We start from the raw sequence: 24,573 nt of genomic DNA, 5'->3' as shown, positions 1-24,573 counted from the left end.
AAGCTTTTTTGTTGTGCCAGTTAAGAGGTTCGCCTCACCTTAGGACTGGTGTCATGACCTGACTAGAGGAATCTTAAGAAAGTTTCCTTGCCTGGTTATTCTTGTAATTCAAGTTTTCTCTAAAGCTGGAGCTGAAGACATGTTGTCTACTTTTCACAGATACAAGCAGCTATCAGGTACATGATTACAGCCCAGCACTGCTATCAGAAACAGGGGCTTAATCCAGTATCACCTACAGCTTCCCTCATCTTGAGTTGTTCCCGCAGTTCCTGCCAGAAGCAAAGCTCAGTGTTCTTTGCATTTGTTCCTATGTTAGAAACTGCATAGGGAGGTTTGAGAGAACAAATTTAATTATTAGAATTAAGAATTTTTAAGTCATTATGCATTTACAAGTATTATTAGGATTTACAGTTGTTGATGCAACGAGGAAGAAAGAAGAAACTTTTTATTTGAGGATTTGCATTCACCACTTTGACCTTCTGGCTTATGAGGAAAAACATCAGATTGCTCTGTATTAAGAAAATAATTTTTAGTATACATATGAAACAGTCCTTGTTTAATTAGTGTTGGATATCTAATGTTATCTAAGTTACCTGCAAAAATCTGCAGTTTCTTGCTGATGTAATTATGGAAATCAGGGCTTCTGAATGCCTATAGTCTTGCACAACTGTAGCTGCAGGTATGTAAAAGGTCAATCATCCATGTAAAATAAACGACTGTATTAAAATTACATAGTATAGCCAAAAAGCAAGAAAACATGATACTTTGTTGTTTAGCCAGTATAATTTGCAATAAAATTCAGAAAATATTTCTAAAAATTATTATTCCAAGAACTGGCCTTCTGCTTCCATGACATTGTATATATATGTCTCTCTCTCTCTTTCTCTCTCTCTCTCTCTCTCTCTATATCAAATATATATGTAAATATATAAGATAATGACCTAGGATGTATTTATCTTTATCAATTCTATAGTAATACAGAACAAAATTAAGCTTTTTTTTTTTTTTAAGACCCTGGATAATTTTAGCAAGATAACCACAGGTGGGGTGATGCTGGAGCTTGTGTTAGCAACCTAAGAGGTTGTGCAGTAGTGTTGCAAAAATTTAATTCTGTGTTGTTACTGGATTTGTGCATGTTATATTATTCTATGGGAACCACTCTGGTGATAATTCCACTATGTGTGGTCTCAGTAATGATATCAGGTTTTCAGGCAGTTTAGAGAGTGCCCTAAGCAAGAGTAGCTTCAGGGAGGGCCCCTCAGTTTCAAGATGCAGAAGCATCACAACCACCTTCACAACTGTGAAGGTTTTTCAGTTTTGTGCTGCTGATTTAAAACAGAGAGTTCAAAAAATTGCCACATGGTGGCACCAAAAAAAAAAAAAAAATTGAAAATAATTCTCAGGACAGCTGCGTGGCAGCCTGCAGTCAGCAACACAGATTAGCTGCATGGTGATGTGCAAGTGACAGCTTGTGATGCTGGCATCAGGGGCATTTACAAGGTACTAATATCATGACCCTGTAATACTATCCATACCTTTAGTTTATCTCCATTTCAAATTTGTGATTCGTATTGGACCAGACCAGAGATCTTCCTCCTTTTGTGTTTATTTTAATGATCTATGTGCAGAATTTCTCAGGTTTCTTGGAACTCCAGAAGTCCATAGGTGGCGGAGATGAGAAACTTCCCGTGTCACAGCGCCTGACCCTTTTATTTTTTATTTTCCTCCCTGTTTCCACAGAGGATAAGCACGGCGAGTGGAGATGGCAGGCACTACTGCTACCCACACTTCACGTGTGCAGTGGACACAGAAAACATCCGCAGAGTCTTCAACGACTGCCGGGACATCATTCAGAGGATGCATCTCCGCCAGTACGAACTCTTGTGAGGGGGATCACCGTGGAACCTGTGGTTTTAAATTCTTTGCTCCTTACTCTTTCTCTTGATACTACCCCACACAGGGTGGAGGAATATACTATAGAAATGTCAGTCTCTTCACTTTGTTTACTTTAATTATTTAACCTTAAAGCTGATTTGAAGCAAGTTTGGGTTGTTTTTTCCTTCATGCTTTTTGAGACTCTTTTTGTGCTTTCTTTTGACATGCCACTTCTCCGTCATTCCACTAAGCCCTTCGGCTACCTCTGTTCCCTTAGCTTTTTGGGTTTTTTTAACTGAACGTGACCTGCTAAATTTTTTCCAGCGGGTTGACAGCAGTTCAAACTGGTATGTCAGCGGGATGACACTAAAGTCATACCTATCCCTCTGTGTGGGTTTCCTTTTTAACGCGACATTGAAGAGTACTTGATGGGTGAAAAAAAAAAAAAAAAAAGATTAATGCACTTTGTATCAGGTTACTAAATACTGTTGAGGAAGTAGACACACAATGTAGCAGCACCACAATATTTATTACTCTGTCACAGTTTTTAGCATTTCTGAGTTGCAGGTCAACTGATAAAAGTGACCTCCTCTTTTAAGCCGTTACTGGCACAGGAAGTAGAGTAGATAATGAGAGGAACAGTGAAGACAAAGCAATTTTTCTGGGGTTTTGGAGCTAAGAGTCTCTGCACACCTCAGGCATTTGAATTACAGCTACTTTTCAGCCTGTTGCATCTAGGCAGAAGATTTACCACCCTCACTTACGTTATTCGTGCTGTCCACAAATGATCCTTTTAGTTCAGATCATTCTTGGACAACAGTCCTCTCCCTATATATATTTTTTTGTTTCACTGCTGGTTTATTATATTGTACAGACTGTAAAATGTAATATTATTTTGTACAACTTTATTGAAGAAAAATACTTGTAGAAGATCTTTGTGCCTTGATTATGGCTGTACCTGTAAAATGAGCTAAGATGTAAGTATGTTTTTGATTGCGCTGTACAGCTTGATGTCAACCTTACCTGCAGCAGTGACTGGAGGTAAGAACTTTATCTGTAGAGTTTAGGGATTTTTTTCTGGTTTATATAAAAATGCTCTTTAGTATAAAAAAAATTCTAAATTATGCAAATTAACCACTTACCTTTCCACGTAAGGTATTACAGTCACCGGATGTTGCAGCAAACATGCCTTTCTCTTTTGAAGTCTCAGCTTTAAAACATTGGAATTCATTCAAGTGTCCAAATTGCAACCTGGTGTTGTTTTAATGGGAACCAAGGATTTCTTTTTATTTTATTTCTCCTTTCTATTTAGAAAAATATGTTGGGTGATTCTTTGGTCATTCATAGAACTTCACAATTGCACAGACCGATTGTGAATGTGTAAAGCACCATTATATAGAGCTCTTCAATCTTTGTACCAACAGCGGCTTTCATTGTGCAAGTAAATAGCAAGAAAGAAGAAAACAAACAAACCAACCAACAAAAAAGGTGTATAAACCCTTGCGTCTGGCCTAAGAGAATTCCAAGATGACATTTTTATTTCTCTTTTAATAAAGAGACACATTAGAAAATGGTTTTATTTTAAATATCGTAGAATCAAAATGTGTGAATATTTCTCAAACTTGAATAATTTATGCAAATGACATTCTCAAAACAAGTTGTGGTACAGTACAATATATAAAAAAGCAAGAATTGCTGTAGCAATAAGGCATGTCCTTTTTAGTAACTATAACACTGCTTTATATTTTATACATAGGTGTTTTATGTCTGTGACTATATACTTTTCCTGTGTCCAAGATAACCTGTACAAATGTCTAAAATTACAGTTGCAATAACAGAAACCTAGAGAAGTGTTAGACTACATTACTTTATAGAGTGTTTTACCACACTTTTGACGATTCCCCCCACTTCATTTTAAATCTAGGGAGAGATTACAAGCTAACATATTCCCCACATTGGCATACAAAGCAGCAGGAGGCTTGATTAATTTTTTACTATTTGCATCATTATTAGCTATAAGCCCCAATGAGTCATCTTTTTAAATTCAGAATACAGACAAATCAAGAACTTATTTTTATTTGATGATAAACAATCCCATTTTAGATACGACCATTTTCTCTTCCCAGAAATGTGTATGCTTTGATGGCTGTATGGCCAATTTAGTCATCAGATATTTCCCAGAAAGTGAAAGGCTGGGTGGAATAAGCTAGGAATAAACAAAACTCCCAAATGCAAAGATTCTCTCACTTCCCATGCCAAAGAAAGTAACAGAACAAATGACAAAAGACAGTCTTTATAAATGCCCCACAGCCCAAGGAGTTCAGGCCAGAGCTCCCAGCCTCTGCAGGAATGGCAGCAGGAAAACTGGTCCTGGTGTCAAAATGGTCCCTCTGGTTTTCCCGGGGTGGGTGGGGAGCAGCAGTAGGTTGGACACCTCTTCCCACACACACACAGAGCACATGGAGGCACCGAGCACAGATTTTACATTCTCTGTGCTGCCATCCCAGTGGGGGCCAGTGGCCCAGCCTAGCTGGTGGCCTCCACCTCTCAGTGGCAGAATTTGGCAGCTGTGCAGGACTCTAATTTGAAGCACTCCTATCCCTCTCTGTCCACAGCCTGAGGGCCAAGGCAGAGGATAATGTTACTGCAGCTGTATCTGACCTTCCTTCTTGCAGAAGATCAGCAACTGGAGGGCCCCTCACCACACGAGTCTCTGGGATACAGTAGGGCCCTCTTTTGGGGGTTTTTTTGAGCTCATCATAGCACATCTTTTTCAAAACAGCAGCTTGAGGTGTCACCCCAGGTTTTTTTTAAGCAGGTTTCACATGAATCAGCAAACTGGATCCACAGGCTTCTTCCCATTGTTGTCTGGAAGATGATAACTGCAAATTGTATTCAGCTGACAATGTAATGTACCAGGAACTGAAAGATTTCTTGTCCCAAACCAGTCCCTTACATATGACATGCTAAAAAAGGTTCCAGAAATCTGCATCTCTCAGTACTGATGTATCTAGTTTCTGCCTGACCCTAACAAACAAGAAGTATGACATTAGAAGGGCCATGCAGCAATAAAACAGAGAAACATTTCCAGTTTGCAGGACTGAGCCTCCACCAGGGTAAGACACCAGTGCAGATAAGTGATGAGGCGATACGATTTACATAATGTACAGTTACACTTTTAATATACATATTTGATACAAAAAAAAAATATAGCAGGAAAAGGACTCATTTGATTGTAGAATACAGTATTTTTGTACAGCATGAACCGTTCATTTCATTTAATTATTTATCCTGTAGTAGTCATATCAGCTGTATAGGACTTCTATGGTATGTGTAAATGCAACCTGCCTTCAGACTAGCAATCAAATTAGGTCATTTGCTGGCATGAATATAGTCTGATGTTTGACTGTTCTCAGCTTTGGTATTTCAGTGACTGAATGCAGATGTCTGGCTCTTCATACTGCTTTATGCTTACTGATTAAACGCTGAGCAAAATAAAATGGTGGAGTGAGAAGCTGAAAATGAGCTAGTATCAGGATTACAAGCAGAGCACCTGCTGCACAGTATACAGTAAAGACTCTGCTCTCATACGGAAGGAAGCATTTTTGGAGGGAGAAGTCAGTTGGTGTTATGCTGCCCTGGAAAAGAAATGAAGACTGTCACTTGGCTGTTAACAGTGGGTTCTGAATCAGAAGTAAACACCACGACTGTCAGATCTCCAGTTTCTAACCTGTGTTGGGTGGCAAGGGTTGGGGCCAGTTTCCTAGTACCAGTGCCTTCTCCAGGGGGCTGAAGAGTCCACACCTTGCGGTGCTGGGCGCTAACTGGAATATACATCGGGCCAACATTAGCCCAGAGGCCAATCTTCCCTTTATTCCATCTAGCATAAATAGAGAGCTGGGCTCCTCATCTGATCTGCCTTCAAGAGAAGCCTAACTTTAGCTGCTGGAAATCCACCAGGAAGGAGCCTTCTCAGGCTAAAGTTAGGTTTTGTGAATGTGCCCCTTCCTCCCCGCAAGCCCTCCTCCTACCCAGTACCTGCTGCAAAAATCACGTTGGCTAATCCAAATTCCAAACACCACAGAACTTCACTGGGTTTTGGCTTGACTTTGCAGTTCAAATTAAAGTTTACAACGGACCGTGGATGAGTTAAAACAGTCGTGACGGTGATGCAACTTTAATTAGCCAACCTCTTGTTTTGCAGTGAAGATGCACTGTCTGGCATGTGCGGAGAGCATTTGTAGTTTGAAGGCAGCTACTCTCAGGAATATGGAATAAACAGAGCTACTATCAACAAGAAATATTAAGAGTTGCATTAAATGAATTTAAAAGCTTGGGGGTTACCTGTGTATTAAGCAGCCTAAACTCAGCAGCAGTAAAATCACATGAAAGATTTGTCCTCCAAGTCACAGACTACTCTGTAAACAGATTGTAGCTTTCGCTTCTTACTCCAACTTCCCAGGAGTTCTGTTTTATTTTTGAACTGGGGAACTAATTGATTTACCTCTAAAGATCTACTGAGCACTGGAGCTGCCTGCGAGAGCATAACCAACACGCTGTATAAGATGTGAATTGGGCAGAAGGAGGCAGACTATTGCCATGACAAACGTTTTCACTGCGTGAAGCAGTTAATGCACAAGCTCGAAAACCACGATCACCGCGCAAGAGAGTTGGAGGTGGATTACGGTCTCGTTTTCATAGTTGGTAAAGCAGCAAAGCCAAACTAGTCTTTCTACTGTTCAGTGCACAATACTGATTATTTTTACAAGTCAATAGTTTACAATGCACCCTCTTTATAAGAAAAATGTTAAGATGCTTGTACCCAGATACTAATTAGGTCTTTAACAGCATTGCTTTGTACCACACAGAACATGTGGCTCCCACCGATGTACTTTATTATAAAGTGGATGCAGTGTACTGAGTGGGTTGGGTGGGTAGGCAATTTTTAAATTTTTTTTGGTTTTGTTTTTACAGGTAGAATCAGTTTTAAAATATAGCTGACTGCCATGTTGATTTATTTATGAAAGTTATCTGACAAAAATAAAAAAAATAATTAAAAACTTACCATGATGAAACTAGGATTGTTTCTATTCCTCCAACTGAAAGATGGGACGCTGATTTCTGGAATTTTCCCTCCATGCAGCACTTCACAAGCACTATGTGTATGCCCACTGAGAATCAAACGAGGATGAAACCACCATATCAACTAGAATACAAAACAGTAAAGCACAAAAATTAAGTCATAATTAAAAAGAAATCAAGCCTAACACCATTTTTTATTCACATCTGGCAGAATGAAATTACAGGAAGTCTAATATTCATACAAAGTGTTTTGTGTTAAGTTCTGTTTTCCAATAAGTGTTGAGATTGTAATATTAACCATACCCATTTGGCCCTCATCCCAAAAACTGGAATACTTTTTTGACTCTACAGATGATGAAAACAAAGGTATTAGCAAGCTGCTGACATCACAAATAGAAAAAAAAAATCTTGGGTTTAGTAAAGCAATGCTGTTTTTTCATGTATAAGGGAGAATCTTGTACGTGCCAATCTTGAGTGAAGACGTTTATGAAAAAGGAAAGAAAGACTGCTCATTAGATTTTCTCAAAATGTTTTCTCGTAGCTACTAATTCAGCAAAAGCAGTGCTTCCAAAGTGTTGGAAAATAGTGGCTTTCTATGATGTCTGTCAATAATCTACACTGTACATGACATACAAAACAGGCAACAGGAGGTAACAGTGCTGCAGCAGACTTATGAGCACTGGGAACTATGGAAGGCCAGCAGATTGGAGGCCATGCTTGCAATGATTCTCGGGAGCAGGTCTGACAAGCAGCCTCTCAAAGGCCTCTTTAAAGCAGGAGCAGCTGTAGCCTGTCGCAGCTGACATCCTTCCCCAAAATTTTTAATCTATACATAGCTACACTTCTGTCCCCACTCCCACCCACCCACCTAGACTCAAGTTTCTAATATAGCAAACCTTTTGTGATGCTTCCTGAGACAGCACATCATACTGTTCTTTAAATGGGATGTTCTTCTCCTCTGGAGGAGCAGAATCTTCTCCACTGCATTCAGCATCACTTTGACGATAGAGAGGGTAATGCTGGGAGACATTAAAAGCAAGGATCAGTTGTTAATGATCCAGCCTTTCTTGAGTAGTACCAAGTACACTAAAAACACATCAGTGTGTGCTTCCCCCCACCTCTAACACACCTGCAAAAGGATGGGTTCTGAAGCTGGAAGCTTGTCCACATCACTGCACCGTTTGCTGGAATGATTTGGTTTCTGTGAATAAAATCAATCCATAATTATTGGCTTCACCTATGTGTACCACAGGGGGGGGAAAGGGATTAAACAACAGCTCTTGAGGGGATGGGGTTTTTTTTCTTGTTTTTTTGCAAAAAGCAGTATCAGGTTAGAGTACTGTTTAAATACTGTCCACTGCACTAACTTTTAAAAAGCCACTACTGTGGGTGGAAGGGGGAATGATTTAGCTCCCCTCTCTGCAAATGCTGTAGATATGGCTGCATTCTTACTGAATGCAGAAAGTAACAGCAGAATCTCACTGCACAAACAAGGTAAAAGTGATTTAGGGCAGCCCAAGAGAGACAGCAGTTAAGTGTGTAGCAATTTTTCCACTGGGAGCTGGTTTCCTGACTGATGGCCAGCCCAGTCAGTCATGCTGCCAACCATGAGTCCAGTCAGTCTATGAAAAAGGGAAGAGGAATGAAATAGAAGAAGCAATTGGATTTGATGAAAAAAATGCTACAATTAAAACATTACTAGGCTATCGAGACAGGACTCCAGTACAATCAAAATCTAAAAGAATGGGCTGTCTTGAAGGATTTCAAACAGAACAATAAGCATAAATATTAATGCAGGGCCTATTATTTATCTTAAGTCAAAGAGGATTACAAAACTTCTGGCACTCCTTGGAACAGAGGAAATGACACCCTCTGTTGGCAGCACTGACAAGGAAGTTAACACCATTAGCACAAAACAACACAGTTAAGCATGATAAAAGAGGCAGATGAGGAGCAGAAAGTTTTGCTAACAAGTTGCGACATGAATTGGAGGCAGATATTTATTTATTTTTTCCAGGAGAGCATTAGTTATAGCCTGACTATTGCTGCAGTATCAGCAGTATTCCCACTGCAGCCACCATAGCTGCTGGCTATGATCAGAGCTTTAGTAAACTCTTACCTGCTGGGAGCAATTCAGTTTGTGAGACAGTGCAAGGAGCTTGGCCTCCGAGGAGCGGCAGACACCGCAGCCATCACCCTCCATGGCTATGCTGTTCACAATGACAAAGCTGGAAAATACCAGGGAGGAGGCAAAGAGAAGGGGAGTGGAAAGGAGAGGAAAGCTTGTGCTATTCCTCCACATCTATGGCATAAACTTTGTTCTATAAAATGCAAGCTTTCCACAGTTGGACACAGCTCAAAGGAAGAGCAGAATGTAACAGCTTCCGAAGTCATGTGCTAGAAACCTTCTTTTGAGCATCCCTCCTGTAGCAGTTTCTTAACCTGGAAGGCTGCTTTATAATCAGCTGTTAATTAGGTACAATACACTGCATGCTATGCTTCACTTTTACAAGATTATTTTTTTATATTATAACATACTTAAGTGGTACTCTAGTGGAACAGACAACTTCAGACATTGGATTTCTTCAGTACACCTGAAAAGCCAAACAGCACTGCATTTGGCTGGCTACCCTGAACAAACTTTGTTTCATACTTTGTGGTCCTCTCCCACAGAAAACAAGATTTCATACAGAAAAAGATTTCCCTGTAGATTTCAAATCAGCTTTGAACGTCTGTCACAAGATTCATACCAGGACTCAGGAGATACATTCCCAGTTCAATTCAGTAGTTTTTAGAGGCATAAATGAGCTGATTGCCTCCACTTGAGAGATACGGGGTTAAAAAAAATTTTACAATCATCTTTTATTAAAATAAGTTGCTTTTATATCATAGATTTGTTACAAAAATAGTTTATCTGGGAACATTAAATTAAAATGCAGCTTGTTTCAGTTAATGATTATGATACTAGACATACAATCTGCAACTGCATGCAAGAATTCTGCTGTGCTGTTCTATCAAAGGGGCATGGAGATACTCCTTAATCCCACATCTGCATGATAAACAGTAGTATTATGCTGAGCATTTATCAAGCTGATACACCTTCCTAAAAAAAGACACATCATTTCTAGACCTGCTCAGAATATTTTCATGTTTGCTTAATTAAGGGAACCAGTGTAAACCTGTAGGTTCTGAATTCTACATTTGCACAAGTGATCACTACCCTGCCAAATGCAGAGTGGCAGTGAGTCTCCCCTTCAGATATTTGAGGTTCCAAGACAAATGCCTTTCTACACACCCTCTATTGCTTTCCCTCACCAGGCTCTTGCGTGGTACCTGGAGGTAAGAAAAAGGGCACACGGCAGCTGACTGCAACCACAGACACACAGCTGTGAGAACAAGCTCTGTAAACAAGGTCTCCTCCGAGCCAACACCAGCTCCTGCCTCATTACCCCACCCTGTGGAAAAACTGTGGACAAGCAGCTGATGTGTTCCCAAATACCTCAAATAAGAGTGAAGTTCTGCAGATTAAAGATGTTATTAAAATTAATGAAACTCTTAACTTGTAAGCACAGAGGGGGTTTGTTTGCGTTTCTATACTGAATTCTATCCTTCTGTTCTGTTTACAGCCATGGGTCATTACCAGCTGCAAGGAAGTAAAAAGGCAAACCAGAGAATTTGACTCTTGACTCCACAGTACTTTTCCATTTAAAAGGAAATTGTTACAATTTACCTAGCTCAAAGTATAGCTTCTGCTTCTATCAAATAAAAGGTTACCAAGTGTTTCCTGTTAAATATTTTAACCTAGATACAAATTTTATATATATATATAAATTTTTTAAAAGCTCTAAGTTAAGCATTCCCATAGTATCTCATTAGAAATTCCATTTCAGTGCTCAGTTTTCTGCTCTGCTAACTTGGTAATCACCATCCTAAACATTGGGAAAAGAAATATATACTCACTTTATTCCTTTTCGTGTAATTAGCTTTCCTGAAGTAAAGTTGAAAACCTTTTCAAACCGGTTTACCTTGTAAGCAGTCATTCTGTCACAGAGCAAAAAAACAAACTGAGGTGAGAAACTGGCACTGTAAATCATCTGACACAGTTGCTTTCCATTTTGCAGATTCATGCAGCTTGCTGCTCCATGATCTAGATCCTATTCATGCCAAGTCATGGGGATGCTCTGACACCTATCAGTGTTCTCTGTCCCGGTCTTGTCAGCAGGAGTAAGCACAGCTGCCCTACAGATGTACAACAGAGCAAGGGCAATTGCACTCCTCTATCCTGAGAATATGGGAAAGGGAATGTGGCCAAAGTGCTCAAGACAAAGAAAATCAGCTTGGAGATTTCTCTACCAGTGAAGAAAGACCAGCTCTGAACAACTTCACATTAGCTCGGAGAGGCACAAAAGGAGGCTGAAAACTGTTCAAGAATATATTATCAGAGTGCATTGTGCACAAATGCAGACCTTGTAAGATGTTTCTCTAAATTACAATCCCTTCTCATTTGGTTATGATCAAAAACTTTGTTTATAAACACACAAGAGGTCACCACTCAGATACAAAACCAGTTACTGTATGTACACCAACATTTCACTCTTGGCACTTCCATACTCCCTTCACTGCTGACACTTACTCATAATGAAATCCAATGTCATGATTCCCCACAATAACCACCAGCTCAGTAGAAACTGGATACCTAAACATCTTCCGAAATCTCCTGACATCATCTGCCCACGCCTGCATGGAAAACATAAATGGAGGAATTAATCCTGTCCCACAGTATCAAGGGGAACCACGAGCATTTAATACACAAGCACACGCTCGGTGAGATATGCACATTTTATAGGTACTGTATGAGGGGGAGCACTGCCAAGATAATCAAAACCAAAAGGCAATCACAATATTTCAACTCCTATCTAAAACACTAGAAATTCTACCAGTAGGACAACTATAGTAATATTAAACAGGGCCTTTCATACCTAGTCTGCTTTCTTCTGCCATCCATTTCCTTCAAGAAATCCTCTTTTTTTTTTATAAGAGAGCTGTTGATTCATACCTGAGGAAAGCTCCATTTTCCTTCATCAAAGACATCTCCCAGAATAAAAACAATATCTGGCTGCAGTAACCATAAGGCAGTTTGGAAAGATCTCTCCATTTGCCATTCCCTGAAAAGAAAATGCATACCCAGTCATCAGTGCCTGACTTCTGGATCCTGAACTCTGAATACACAAACACAGCCTGACTGGAATGGGAAAATGGCTCCTATACACTGAAAGCACTAGATGAAACTCAAATTAAATATGTAAAAATCGGGGTTAAGTACAGTAGGTGCATCTTACCTGGTGGATAATTCCACCTCATTACAATCATGACCAATTAGTGCAAGAAGTAATACCAATTTGTTTAATTTCATTCATTTTAATTCCATTAAACAGCAATTAATTAGAATAGTGAATAGTAGTTCACTACACACCTTTTACTATGCTTTTGTTTCTGCAGCAGAAGTTTGTAATGTTCATTTTGTGGTAGAATTTGTACTTTAAGCATTCTGTGGGTTGGTTTCTTCTTTTTTTTTTTTATTAACAGAAACACATGTCTTTCCAGGCACAGAACTGGATTACCTTTGAATTTAAATGTGATTTTGCTGCCAGTTCTACTACAGAGACAAATTTCTACCTGCTTCCTTGCCTCTGCAGTTAAAGGTATTAACTACTGGGACATCCAGGCTTTCTGGCTGATTTTTAAGGCATTCTATAAAATATTACTGGCACTGCCCCAGTAAGACCCATTTATTAGCCTTTCAACACTGGTTTATTACCCAGCACAGATCCTGACAGGCAAGTCAGAAGCAGCAGGCACACTTCTTACAAGTAACACAACAATAGTTTCTAACATCTGTCCCATTAGCTATTACTAAAAACTCCAAAACCAGGATAGAGATTATTAAAAAAATTAACTATTACCTTCTTAGCTTATCTAGCCAATGTCCTTTGATTTCACCAAGTAGGTGAGTATCAGCTAAAACCATGGCCTTTAGGACTGAAGCTGAAGTCTCTTTTTTACTCACATGAGCTCCACTTTTCACTTCTGGCCATCGACATTGAAAAATTACCACGTAATAAATTAAAAATTCACAAAATATTAACACTGAGCTGACAAAGCATATGAGCTTCAGCAGGAAACAGAGCCTCTTTTTCAAAGGACAACTCTTCACAGTGGTCAAGCTAGAACTCAGCATTGCAGTATCAGCATAAATCTCTTTTCCAAAGGTTCAGTTCTCCTCTCCCATGTGAGTCGTAGTCAAAGGACCATGTTGGGCTTCTTAATACAAGATCCCTGCAGAGGAAATACAAAATTAAATATTTGTTAAGCCAACATTCCCTGTTAAAAGCTACCATGTAAGGCCCACAGTGCTAATTTACTGTCACCCTGAAAGATGTGGAAATAAGTAATTGACCTAAATCAAAGATGGTCTTTTGAAAACATTGTGAGTACAGGTCTCAAATGAGCCTTAGCTGGTAAACTTACTGTACTTACCAACCCCTTCCACCTTGGATAGTTTGCAATCCACGCAGGGAACTTGCCCCTTTTGAAACTACAATTTTATTTTATGCCATTTTAAAGGCTAATCCAAAACAAATGTCTTCATGCTGATAAGCCACAATTGTTAACAGGGTTCATTATTTCACTCGTTCATAGGCATTTAAGAGAAACTCAATTGTTCCTGATGCCCAGGTCTGCTACTGCTACAGTTCTTGGTAGAAGGATTTTTCCAGTGTTTAAGTGCCCACAAGAAACAAGTATCCCACCTGAAAGGACAGGGATACTGGCCTTACTTTCAAATAAAATCACCCAGATTCTCCATGCAACCTCCTCAGGGTTTAGATCTGAAGAGTACTGCATATCTGGAAGACCCACCTTTAAAAAGGCAAAACATGTAGCATGGTCACTTTAAAAGGGATGGTGGGGGAGCTATAGCTCATGATAGAGCTCATGAAAAAACTTGTGGAGGAATCACAGAATGGTAAGGGGTTGGAAGAGACCCCTGAGGCTCCTCTAGTCTGACCCACCTGCTAGAGCAGGATCCCCTAGAGCTGGTTTGAGTGGAATACACCCAGGCAGGTCTTGAATGTCTCCAGGGATAGAGACTCCACAACCTCCCTGGGCAATCTATTCCAGTGTTGTGTTACCCTCAGAATGAAGAAGTATTTTTGTCATATTTAAATCTTATGTGCCAGTTTGTGTCCATTACCCCTTGTTCTGTCATTGTATACCACAGAAGAGTCCAGACCCACCCTCCTGACACTCACCCTTTAGATATTTATAAATACTGATAAGATTCCTCCCTCAGCCTCCTTTTCTCTAAGTTAAACAACCTCTTTCAGCCTTTCCTTATAGGGCAGATGTTCCAGGCCCTTAATCATCTTAGTGGCCCTGTGCTGGACTCTTTCCAGTAGTTCTTTGTCCTTCTTGAACTGGGGAGCCCACAACTCCACATAATGCTCCACGTGAGGAGGATAATTTTGCTTGACCTATTGGCCATGCTCTTCTTAATGCACCCCAGGATGGCATTGGCCCTCTTGGCTGCCAGGGCACATTGCTGGCTCATGGTGAGCCTGTTGTCCATTGTGATTCCCAGGTCTTTTTCCCCAGAGCTCCTTTCCAGCAGGTCAAAATCCCTAACCTGTACTGGTACACGAGGTTGTTCCTCCCCAGATGGAGTACCCTACACTTGACTTATTGAACTTCATTTCATCTCTCTCTGCCCAGCTCTCCAGCCTGTCCAGGTCACACTGGATGGCAGCACAGCCTTGTGGTCTCTCAGCCACCCTTCCCAGTTTTCTATCATCATCAAACTTGCTAATGATACCCTCTATCTCCTCGTCCTGGGAGAATCCATAGAAAAGTCTTGTCCTTGCCTAGGAATGAGACTGAAATTTTGTTTTTTACAACAGAAAAATTCTAATACAGGACTAATATCCAAGATGTTGGCAACTATGGAACACAGTACCCAGACAGTAACTGGCAGTCAATGTTCATTTGCACGGACTAAATCTTAGATTTAATTGATTAAAAGTGTGAAAACTAACACTTTTGTTTATTTAGACCATAAATATTAAGAACAGGACAAAATTACAGAACAACACAACATTAATGGACCTTTTCTAAAAGTCTGGTCTCACACAGAACAAAACTTAAACTGCTTTACCCCTGTATCATAGCCCACTAGATCAATGTCTCATGGAAGTAACATCAGTCTTTGATTATCATATTTTGCCAATCAAATCTTCTATTTGATAATACAAGAAGCTAATAAGCCACTTATTTTCAAGCACAAGCTTCCTGTATTACCACTACAAAGTAGTTATTCAAGACAAAAAACATTAGTCTGCATCATGCAACATTTCCAATATGTATTATTTAATGTTAGCATGACTAATACTTAATTGCATGCAATTCAGTTCTATCTAAACTTAAGTTTGGGAGGGGAAAAAGCCACTGGCCAGACATCACAACTTCAGAATAGAGAGGAATTACACAGAAAGGCTGATTAACTTGTTTAATATTAATCTAATCTTCACTTGAACTAGATATAAAAATCAACACAATCTTGATCCAACATCTCACAACAAAGCAAGATTAAGGCAGAAGTATCTGGTCAATAGAAACAGCAACAAGAACAACAGACAGGTAAATTCTTACCTAAGCACATAAATTCATATGGCTTCATCCTGCACAAACAGCACCTAACACTGGATTTGGAAGTAGACTTTGGTAGTCCTAGGTAGTCCCCCCTTCCAACAAGAACACTGCTAATTTGAAAAAAAGATGCCAGGAAGTCATTTAACTTGCACTGAGCATGGAAAAAAAATTCTGTAAAACCAAAACAACCAAGAAAACAAAACAAAACAACACCAAACCCTGCGATTTCTAGAAAAGGAAAATATCTTCAAGGCAAAACTGACATTTTCAGAAGTCACAAGCAGCAACTGACACAATCAAACCCACAGAGCCTGTCACTTCTATACACATTCCCTCTTCTGTTATTTCTGCTGCTAGCTGTTACTATTTTGGGAGCAGATGTGGAAGATGTCAGAGGTCTCCCATCTGCACCCTACACTTTTAGCTTTCCAGTTAGTGAAAAGAGGAGAGAGTAAAAAAAACAGGAGGCGGGGCAAAACCAGAGGAAGTCGGTGACACAGGAAGAGCTGAAAGCCAACTCCTACTCCGGGCTGAGAGCCATCCCTGCCTATCTTGCTCTGCCACCTGCCTGCCAGTGGCTGCTCACCCCCAGCCAAGGTGTTTGCTCAGGATGGTGGCTGCACACCTCTGTGCACCACAGGCAAAGCAGTTTCACCAGAAGCCCGGCACATGCAGTAAATAATCCCAACCTTTCCAATCTCGCATACAGGTACAAAAAGACCCCTTTCCTCCCATGCGTGATGGCAAGATCAAAAATAATGCTCTTTGATGGCACACACGCTGCAAGATGGAGCTGTGGCTCAGCATCTTGCTGTGTAATAAACACACTGCTGCTATTCCTGCTTGCCTGGCTGGTTGTTAAGGTTAGACTACAATCTGGTTTCTTACTACAGCTTGAGGATCTCTGTTATGAAAAAAGACCAGTAGATTTCTCACTATGTCGTGTACTAAATAAAGGAGAGTGGCCTGATGCAAAACTGATTATTAAAAGTTTTAAAAGCTCATCATAAAGGTGAGATCAATATTTACTTGCAATTGTATGGGCACAGAACATACTCTGTAATGGAAAACTCTGATCTTCCATAAGCTGGCAAACAGAAACATTCTGCTAAGTCACAACGATTTTTTATTTAGTCAACATGTATATTGTCTAGACAGGGAAGAAATAACCTTGCACTTTTCCTCATCTACATGTTTTAAGAACCATTCTGAAAAACTCTAAAAAAACAGCCTGTAGACAAAGGAAATAAGTGGTTCATTTAGTAATGTCACCAGTTTAAACATGCTAGAAATACAATTTTATGCCACAACACTGTGTGGGGGTAAAATGGTCAAGAGACCAGCCCTCAGGAAAAAAAAAAAAAAAAAAAAAAAAAGGTTTCTTTCTTTCTCCATCATTCATGTTTATTTCCTTAATAAATATTAAATACATTTTACATTTTTGCACTTAAAGGCACTTCCTTAAAGTACATGCTATTAGTTCTATTTTCACTAGTCAAATTTAGTGTCAACACATGCTTCCATTACTCCTCTTTACCTTTCCCATCTCAGTGCAGAAATTTATCCATGGGAAACCTAACACAGTGGTCCACAGCCCGAGCAGAAGGCCATTATTCCTGAAGCTCTACCCTCTCTCTTACTGAGTAGGTAATTCTGAACACCTAAGCTTTGAGGCCAATTTATTTCTTTGTTTAGAGCTACATAAAACTGTCCTAACAAGCAAAGTGGGATACAAGAGTCCTAATTCCAGTCCAGTCCCTAATGAGCATGCAAATACATTTGTGAAGCCAAAAAAGCTGTTAAGGGTTATGAATAAACTTAATATTTTGAAACTTGTGATGAAGATTTCCCTCAGTTCTCCCATGACAGTGGCACAAAGGTAGGGATTTACAACTTTCAGATCAATCTGGTTCTGTGGTGTAACAATGTTAAACTTCAGTGAAATGTAGCTGCAAACAAATTCAGGTTGAAATCTCAAAAGGTTTCCCTTCTGCAAGGTGCACTTGCAACTGGGGGTTGTCTCTTAAGACTACAAGCTCTCCTTCTCTGAAGCAAACATGGACATTTCTACCTTGTGAACCCTGACACTCTGCATTCATTCCCTTTCAGAAGCACTGCAAATAACAGAGCACTTCAAATACCTCACTCTTCAATCAAATAAGGGCTTCTGATCAATTCATGTTTTGATTCTGCAAGGCAGCTCTCCAACCCATCTTTCTGAACACACTCCTTCCAGTTGGAAACCCTAAATCCTTCCTTCATCTATGATTTTTAACATTATTATGATTAGAGAAAAACTCCAAGCAGAGATTGAACATTTTTCTTTTAAGAAAGCCTTTTTTAATAACATAATGACAAAACTGTTTTCTGTCTGCTTGCCAAGTATACAGATCTACTTTGCTTTATATAGTTTATAGAGGATGATAAATCAGGAAATTATTTCAATTAAAAAAACAAATGTTTTTTTCATATTCCCATAAACACCCAAACCACTCCCACAATGAATGCATTTTTCAGGTGTTAAAGAGAAAAGTTTTGCAACTTAGCTGAAGTTATACAGATCAGTTTATTTAAAGACCATATAAACAAAAATCAAAGGGACAAAATAATAAAAAAAAAAAACCAATTCAGAGCATCTTGCTGTATCAAGATCATATTATTGTATCCATAATGCTATCAAAATGCAGTACTACATAAGCCATGGTACATTTCAATGTTGCACTAAGTATAAAAAACTCTGCTTTCCATCCGTAGTTACAAATGTGCCATAAAAGGAAGTCCATACATTATACTTATTTGTTTCAAGCACTTTTCATACTGATAGTTTAATTTCACAGATTCCTGTACAGCACGCTTTAGATCTTCTATCTCTTCAAAAAAATCCTAGAAAAACCAAAAAATATTTACCTTGAAGTTTCTTCCAAAGAAATTCTCTATATTTCAGTTGTCCCCACATTCAAGTACACTTTCTGTATTTTTATTAGTATATGGTTGAGCTATGCAAACACAGCTACAATGAGATACAGCAATCAACTATAACCTTATGTAATAATTTAAAACTCTGCCCTAAACACACAATGCAAGCAGAAATCAAGTTCTATCAGAGCATAAAATACAGACTAATAATAATATAGAGAAGGAAAAACATGCTGATTTATCAGAAAGCTACAAAATAGAAATTGAAAATTACCTGAGAATGTCAAACTCATTTGTGCAAAAACAGTTATCTGTGATGAAGTCAGTTAGTAGCAGATAACATATCATTAATTTTGAAAGTCTGATAGTTGCAAGATTATAAAAAAGGGACAAGCAACAAGAAGAGAGATGAGAAGAATACAGTAAGGTGGAGGATGTTAGCATTTGAAGAAGACAATACTACAGAGTTGAAGATTAGAAAACTGATATCATATTCAGATCTAGAAAGGCAACATATTTTTAGACCTTAACTGCCTTAAAAATTGCTAGTATCCTATTTCAAAACATTATTCTATTCTATTATTTATGACTGCACTGTGTTAAAAAAAGTTTTATTTTAATATTCAAAAGCATAAGATTTATGATGCATTAAACTTGACAGAGCCTAAAATGGATAACACTATCTAAGAAGTCAACTCCCTCACATAAAAGCTATTTACACCAAAGGAGGGACTGAAAAAGAGCAACATGTAAGGCTACACAGAATATAAAGAGACAGTACAATAAAATTCATAAAAGCCAAGTTCCATTGAATTATTTAATGTCAGTCAACGTGGTTTCACTTTCTCATATCAATCCTTTCATAATTATACCATCCTATAATGCATAACAAGTAGCTCTAGCTATACCTACTTCAACTAGGAGATAAATGCAGCTTCACAGATGCAAACTTCCTTTATTAAAAATACTGATGGCCCATGGCTTAAACAAAAGGATGTTTTGTTCAGCTCCTGCAGCTCAAGTCTACTGAGCAATTCTGATCCTTCGTAAGTGAAGACAGAAGTCATTGGAAAATACAAGGGCAGCAAACAGAGCAAACAAGACTGAATTTCCCAAAGGTTGGAAAATCCTGCCTACCACAAGAACACAGTATCTACTTATATTCATCCATATTTGGCATCCTCTCCTGCCTATTCTTTTCATTTTTTTAAATTAGTAACTGCATTAATCTTAAATGTACAGTGACTTAAAATTACCTAGAAAGCCACTACCTCAGATTTATATCTGAAAGATGAAACTTAAATTCATAAATTGTCCCTAACTCCCAAACACAGGGATCTAGAATTCACCCAGGCTCATTTTCTGTATGTTTCATATCTTATAAGATATCACCATGTTTTACTGCTATGCCTGGACTACAAGATAAGAAATCCAAAAATAATCACGTATGCTGCTTAGGTCAGGACATTAAACTGAGCTAGATGAGGTATCTCCACCTTTTCACGTAACTTCCAGAATTACCAAATTTTCACACTTTCACTTTCTACATCATTTTCTGTTTCATAAAATCTTCAAAGCCTCTGCCCTCCATAATCTTAGAGTTTTGTCACATGCACAACTTTGACATGTTTAAGCTCATGAGAAAATACTTTTCCTCTCACTGACATCATGAAGGAACAGACGTGACAATTCAAAAAATATTTGTTGTTATTTATGCAAATCTCTGATGGGAGGAGTCAAGACTGCTACCAGTAGTTACAATTTTAATGTCAGAACAACATGAGACTGGTAATTTCTCATTGAGAAAATCAAACTGCACAAACAAACAAAAAATAAAATCCACAAGAAAATCCAGTAGTTTAAAATAAAAAAATATTTCCCTTCCTTAGTCAAGCAGGAGGACATGTTTCAAGGAGTCACTTATTTCCATTTCTTTCTCAAAATGCTATAAATTCTTTTTTTTTTAAATGTATTTTGCTTGATAACAGCATATGTTCAGCCTACAGATAAGTTTCAGTTCAGGCAAAAAAGTTAGTTTTACAAAAATCACCTATTCTTAAACTTGTCCTAAAATAAATTACCTTGTCTAATCCGGCTAATTCATTTTTTAGTGCTCTTCTTTCTGCAGACAACTTTACATTTTCTTTCTTCAGCTTTTTAATCTCCTTCAACAATAGCTCTACATTCAAATAAAAAATATAGTCTTTCAACCATTACAGTCAACCTCCCCCTCATATGAATCATATTACAGCTAAAGAGCTGCCTACATTTTGTGATATTAGAAAATTATGGTTCAGCTTTTTAAAGTACCTTTTTCATAAAGTGATTTATTCTCAAGAATCAGCCCAGCACACTCCCAGGTACTATGAAAGATAACAGGATCTGTCAACTGGATAATCTGAATTTGTCAGATTCTTAGAATGTGGGATTATTTTACTTTAAAATCTGCAAAACATGCATCACATGCCTTGACTACCATTTTTTGATTTACAAGTGGGTCACATTAGCCCTTAGCTGACATTTCCTGTAAATTATGCCTACACTGTATCTTCAGTCTCTTTTTTCAATGTTGAACAGGATTGCACATTAATTTGTGGCTTTACTTAGGTGAGAAAGAATATGCTCAAACCAGGATTCTCTGAGTTTGTCCCACATTTTAAGGCTAAGAGTAGGTTCTTTCGTGTAACAGTGTCTGAAAATCAAAGAATGGAGAAGCAAAAATTATCACTAAGAGATCTGCATAGCGATTACTGAAATAAATACTACTAAACACAGCCATGCCCATTACTACACTGACACACCATTTTCAGCAAAAGAGAAAAGCAGTGACCACTTATTTTTATCACAAAGAGATGCGGGGCTGGATCCACACACAGGACATCGATTACATGATCCCATATGTACATTACAGGTTTTGAAAAAAGAAAAAAAAAATTAGATACTGCTGCTTGAAGTAGAAGAAATGGAGTGTGCCCTTGGATATGAAACTGAGTCCATCATCTGTGATGGGAATACTGGAAGCAACATCATTCAGAATTAACTGCATTATTACCTAAGTATTTACAGCAACAGGATTCATCATTCTTTTTAGACAGGTCCCTGTGAGATGCTACTTCTTCTGGGGTGCGATTCCTTTTTCCAGAAGCACCACTAGTTTTCCAAGAAACTTTTTTACATTCCAATCGCTCAACTCTTTGCCTCTGCTCTTGAAGATTAAGCTCCAGTTCATGAATTTTACTCTGTCGAGAAACTAAGTATTTCTTAAAATGCATAGAACAAACACAGTTCAACTGAATACAACTGGAAACATATCCTGAATGCAAAGGCAGAGCACTCAATTGCTAACTTAAAACTACATTCATCTAAATGGACTGAAAGAAGAAAAAAAATACAGCAGGTAAAGTTTTGCATACATTAGTTTTTAAAAAGAAATTGTTACTGAGCATATGCCCACAACACAGCATCAATGTACAAATGTACAAAAATATTACACCTACCCACACAACAAAAAAAAAACTTTTATAGCAGCAATTGCCACCTTCTAAGAAAAAGTACATAAAAGCCAACTTATAATGATTATTGATGTAGAAACAAAAAAGCACTTCTTCCAGCCTCCTAGGAGGCGATTACTTATACTGGTCAGCTTTAAGGCTTGATCAGTGCCTAAAGAGGCAATAGCCACTTGAAGCTCGTTGAAGCACTCCTGGCCATGCCACCCTGCCTTTGCTCCAGTCCCTTTGCAAAAAAAAACAATTTGTCTGTGTTTGGTTAGCTTGCTGCTGGAGTTCTGAAATAAATTAGAGCTCATGACACATACACAAAAATACCAGGGCTGGTGCAAGAGAGGTCAGAAGATGCATACACAGTTGGAAGGAACGGTAGGCAGAAGAGGAAAAAAAATACAAAGAGAAGAGGAGATAGCTTAGCTTTCATTTACAGACACGCTAGTGTCAGGATACAGAATTGCAGACTGCTTTCCATTATCTCAAAGGAAACAAAAATGAGTGTAAAAAGAAAAAAAGTCTCCCTAAAAGGTTGTATTTAGTTATTTGATACCATCTCCTACAAATTCTACTTACAGTGAGATTTTTAATTGCTTCCCTTTGCTCCTGGTTTGTTTTGATTTCTTTAAGGTAGCGTTTCTGTAGATCATTATACATCTGCAGTAGTCTAATATAGAAGAAATGCACAAATTGTAGTAAAATATGGAAGCCAACAAAATGTACATCCTTGGTGAGAGAAGCATCACACATGCCCCACGGAGATCATTTGGGCTGTAGAGACTTGTAACAGAAATATTTAGGATTACTGTGAATGAAGTGTGACCAGCAACACAGAAAGACTAAGTACCAGAAAAAAAGAGCAAAGTGGGAATTAAAGGAATGGTCTGTACTGATAGCAGACAGTCCCTTTCACTCAGCCAGACTGAGGACCTTCTTGGTTTTGTCCAGCCCATACAACCAGACTCTGATTAAACCTCAGTGCGATTAACTCATTGATGGAAGGTCTCTACAACAGCAACAAAGAGGGAAGCAGCAAAGGGGGGGGAGCAGCAAAGGGGGGGCAGCAGCAAAGGGGGGGAGCACCAAAGGGGGCAGCAAAAAAGGGGGGCAGAAACAAGGGGGGGCAGTAGGAAAGGGGGGCAGCAACAAGGGGGACAGCAGCAAGGGGGACAGCAACAAGGGGGACAGCAGCAAGGGGGACAGCAGCAAGGGGGACAGCAGCAAGGGGGACAGCAGCAAGGGGGACAGCAGCAAGGGGGACAGCAGCAAGGGGGACAGCAGCAAGGGGGGCAGCGACAAGGGGGGCAGCGACAAGGGGGGCAGCGACAAGGGGGGCAGCGACAAGGGGGGCAGCGACAAGGGGGGCAGCGACAAGGGGGGCAGCGACAAGGGGGGCAGCGACAAGGGGGGCAGCGACAAGGGGGGCAGCGACAAGGGGGAGCAGCAGAAAAGGGGGGAGGAAGCAAAGGGGGGGCAGCAAAGGGTGGGCAGCAACAAGGGGGGGCAGAAACAAGGGGGGGCAGCAACAAGGGGGGGGCAGCAACAAGGGGGGGCAGCAACAAGGGGGGGCAGCAGCAAAGCGGAGCAGCAGCAAAGCGGGGCAGCAGCAAAGCGGGGCAGCAGCAAAGCGGGGGCAGCAACAAGGGGGGGAAGCAACAAGGGGGGGAAGCAACAAGGGGGGGGAAGCAACAAGGGGGGGAAGCAAAGTGGGGGCAGCAACAAGGGGGGGAAGCAACAAAGGGGGGAAGTACAAGGGGGGCAGCAACAAGGGGGGCAGCAGCAAAAGGGGGCAGCAGCAAAGCGGGGCAGCAGCAAAGGGGACAGCAAAAAGGGGGGCAGCAACAAGGGGGGCAGCAACAAAGGGGGGCAGCAACAAGGGGGGCAGCAACAAGGGGGGGCAGCAAAAAGGGGGGGAAGCAACAAGGGGGGAAGCAACAAGGGGGGGAAGCAACAAGGGGGGGCAGCAGCAAAGCGGGGCAGCAATAAAGCGGGGCAGCAACAAGGGGGGCAGCAACAAGGGGGGCAGCAACAAGGGGGGCAGCAGCAAAGCGGGGCAGCAGCAAAGCGGGGCAGCAGCAAAGCGGGGCAGCAGCAAAGCGGGGCAGCAACAAGGGGGGAAGCAACAAGTGGGGCAGCAACAAGGGGGCAGCAACAAGGGGGCAGCAACAAGGGGGGCAGCAACAAAGGGGGCAGCAACAAGGGGGCAGCAACAAGAGGGGCAGCAACAAAGGGGGGCACCAACAAAGGGGGGCAGCAGCAAGGGGGGCAGCAGCAAAGGGGGGCAGCAGCAAAGGGGGGCAGCAACAAGCGGGGCAGCAGCAAAGGGGGCAGCAGCAAAGCGGGGCAGCAGCAAAGCGGGGCAGCAGCAATACGGGGCAGCAACAAGGGGGGCCAGCACAAGGGGGGCCAGCAGCAGGCGGCGCAAGACGGATGCAGCAAAGGGCAGCAGGGGGCAGCAACAAGGGGCTGCAGCAACAGCAGCGGGGCAGCAGCA

The 24,573-nt window shown here is 40.2% G+C and overlaps 2 protein-coding genes across 4 annotated transcripts in view; one reads left to right on the top strand and one right to left on the bottom strand.

The window, feature by feature from the left end:
* GNAL (G protein subunit alpha L) overlaps positions 1-5,397 on the top strand; it is a 195,098-nt gene extending 189,701 nt beyond the window's left edge. For both annotated transcript variants that reach the window (XM_008505519.2, XM_008505518.2), the window contains exon 12: positions 1,741-5,397. In XM_008505519.2, the coding sequence (XP_008503741.2) occupies positions 1,741-1,887 (147 nt within the window). In that variant the 3' untranslated portion in view covers positions 1,888-5,397. The remainder of the gene's footprint in view (positions 1-1,740) is intronic.
* MPPE1 (metallophosphoesterase 1) overlaps positions 5,030-24,573 on the bottom strand; it is a 23,344-nt gene continuing 3,800 nt past the window's right edge. Inside the window, exons 2-13 of one of the 2 annotated variants that reach the window (XM_030446557.1) lie at positions 22,656-22,746; positions 21,629-21,826; positions 20,658-20,755; positions 12,921-13,293; positions 12,014-12,122; positions 11,591-11,694; positions 10,918-10,998; positions 9,077-9,185; positions 8,087-8,158; positions 7,854-7,976; positions 6,941-7,081; positions 5,030-5,513 (exon numbers count right to left, since the gene is read on the bottom strand). In XM_030446557.1, coding sequence (XP_030302417.1) covers positions 5,331-5,513; positions 6,941-7,081; positions 7,854-7,976; positions 8,087-8,158; positions 9,077-9,185; positions 10,918-10,998; positions 11,591-11,694; positions 12,014-12,122; positions 12,921-13,195 — 1,197 coding nt within the window. In that variant the 5' untranslated portion in view covers positions 13,196-13,293; positions 20,658-20,755; positions 21,629-21,826; positions 22,656-22,746 and the 3' untranslated portion in view covers positions 5,030-5,330. The remainder of the gene's footprint in view (positions 5,514-6,940; positions 7,082-7,853; positions 7,977-8,086; positions 8,159-9,076; positions 9,186-10,917; positions 10,999-11,590; positions 11,695-12,013; positions 12,123-12,920; positions 13,294-20,657; positions 20,756-21,628; positions 21,827-22,655; positions 22,747-24,573) is intronic. The other variant, XM_030446558.1, reaches the window with a different exon arrangement.

Source organism: Calypte anna, chromosome 2, assembly GCF_003957555.1.
Source record: "Calypte anna isolate BGI_N300 chromosome 2, bCalAnn1_v1.p, whole genome shotgun sequence".
Taxonomy (NCBI): domain Eukaryota; kingdom Metazoa; phylum Chordata; class Aves; order Apodiformes; family Trochilidae; genus Calypte; species Calypte anna.
Note: the sequence above shows the minus strand (reverse complement) of the source record. Positions and strands in the feature narration are given on the sequence as shown.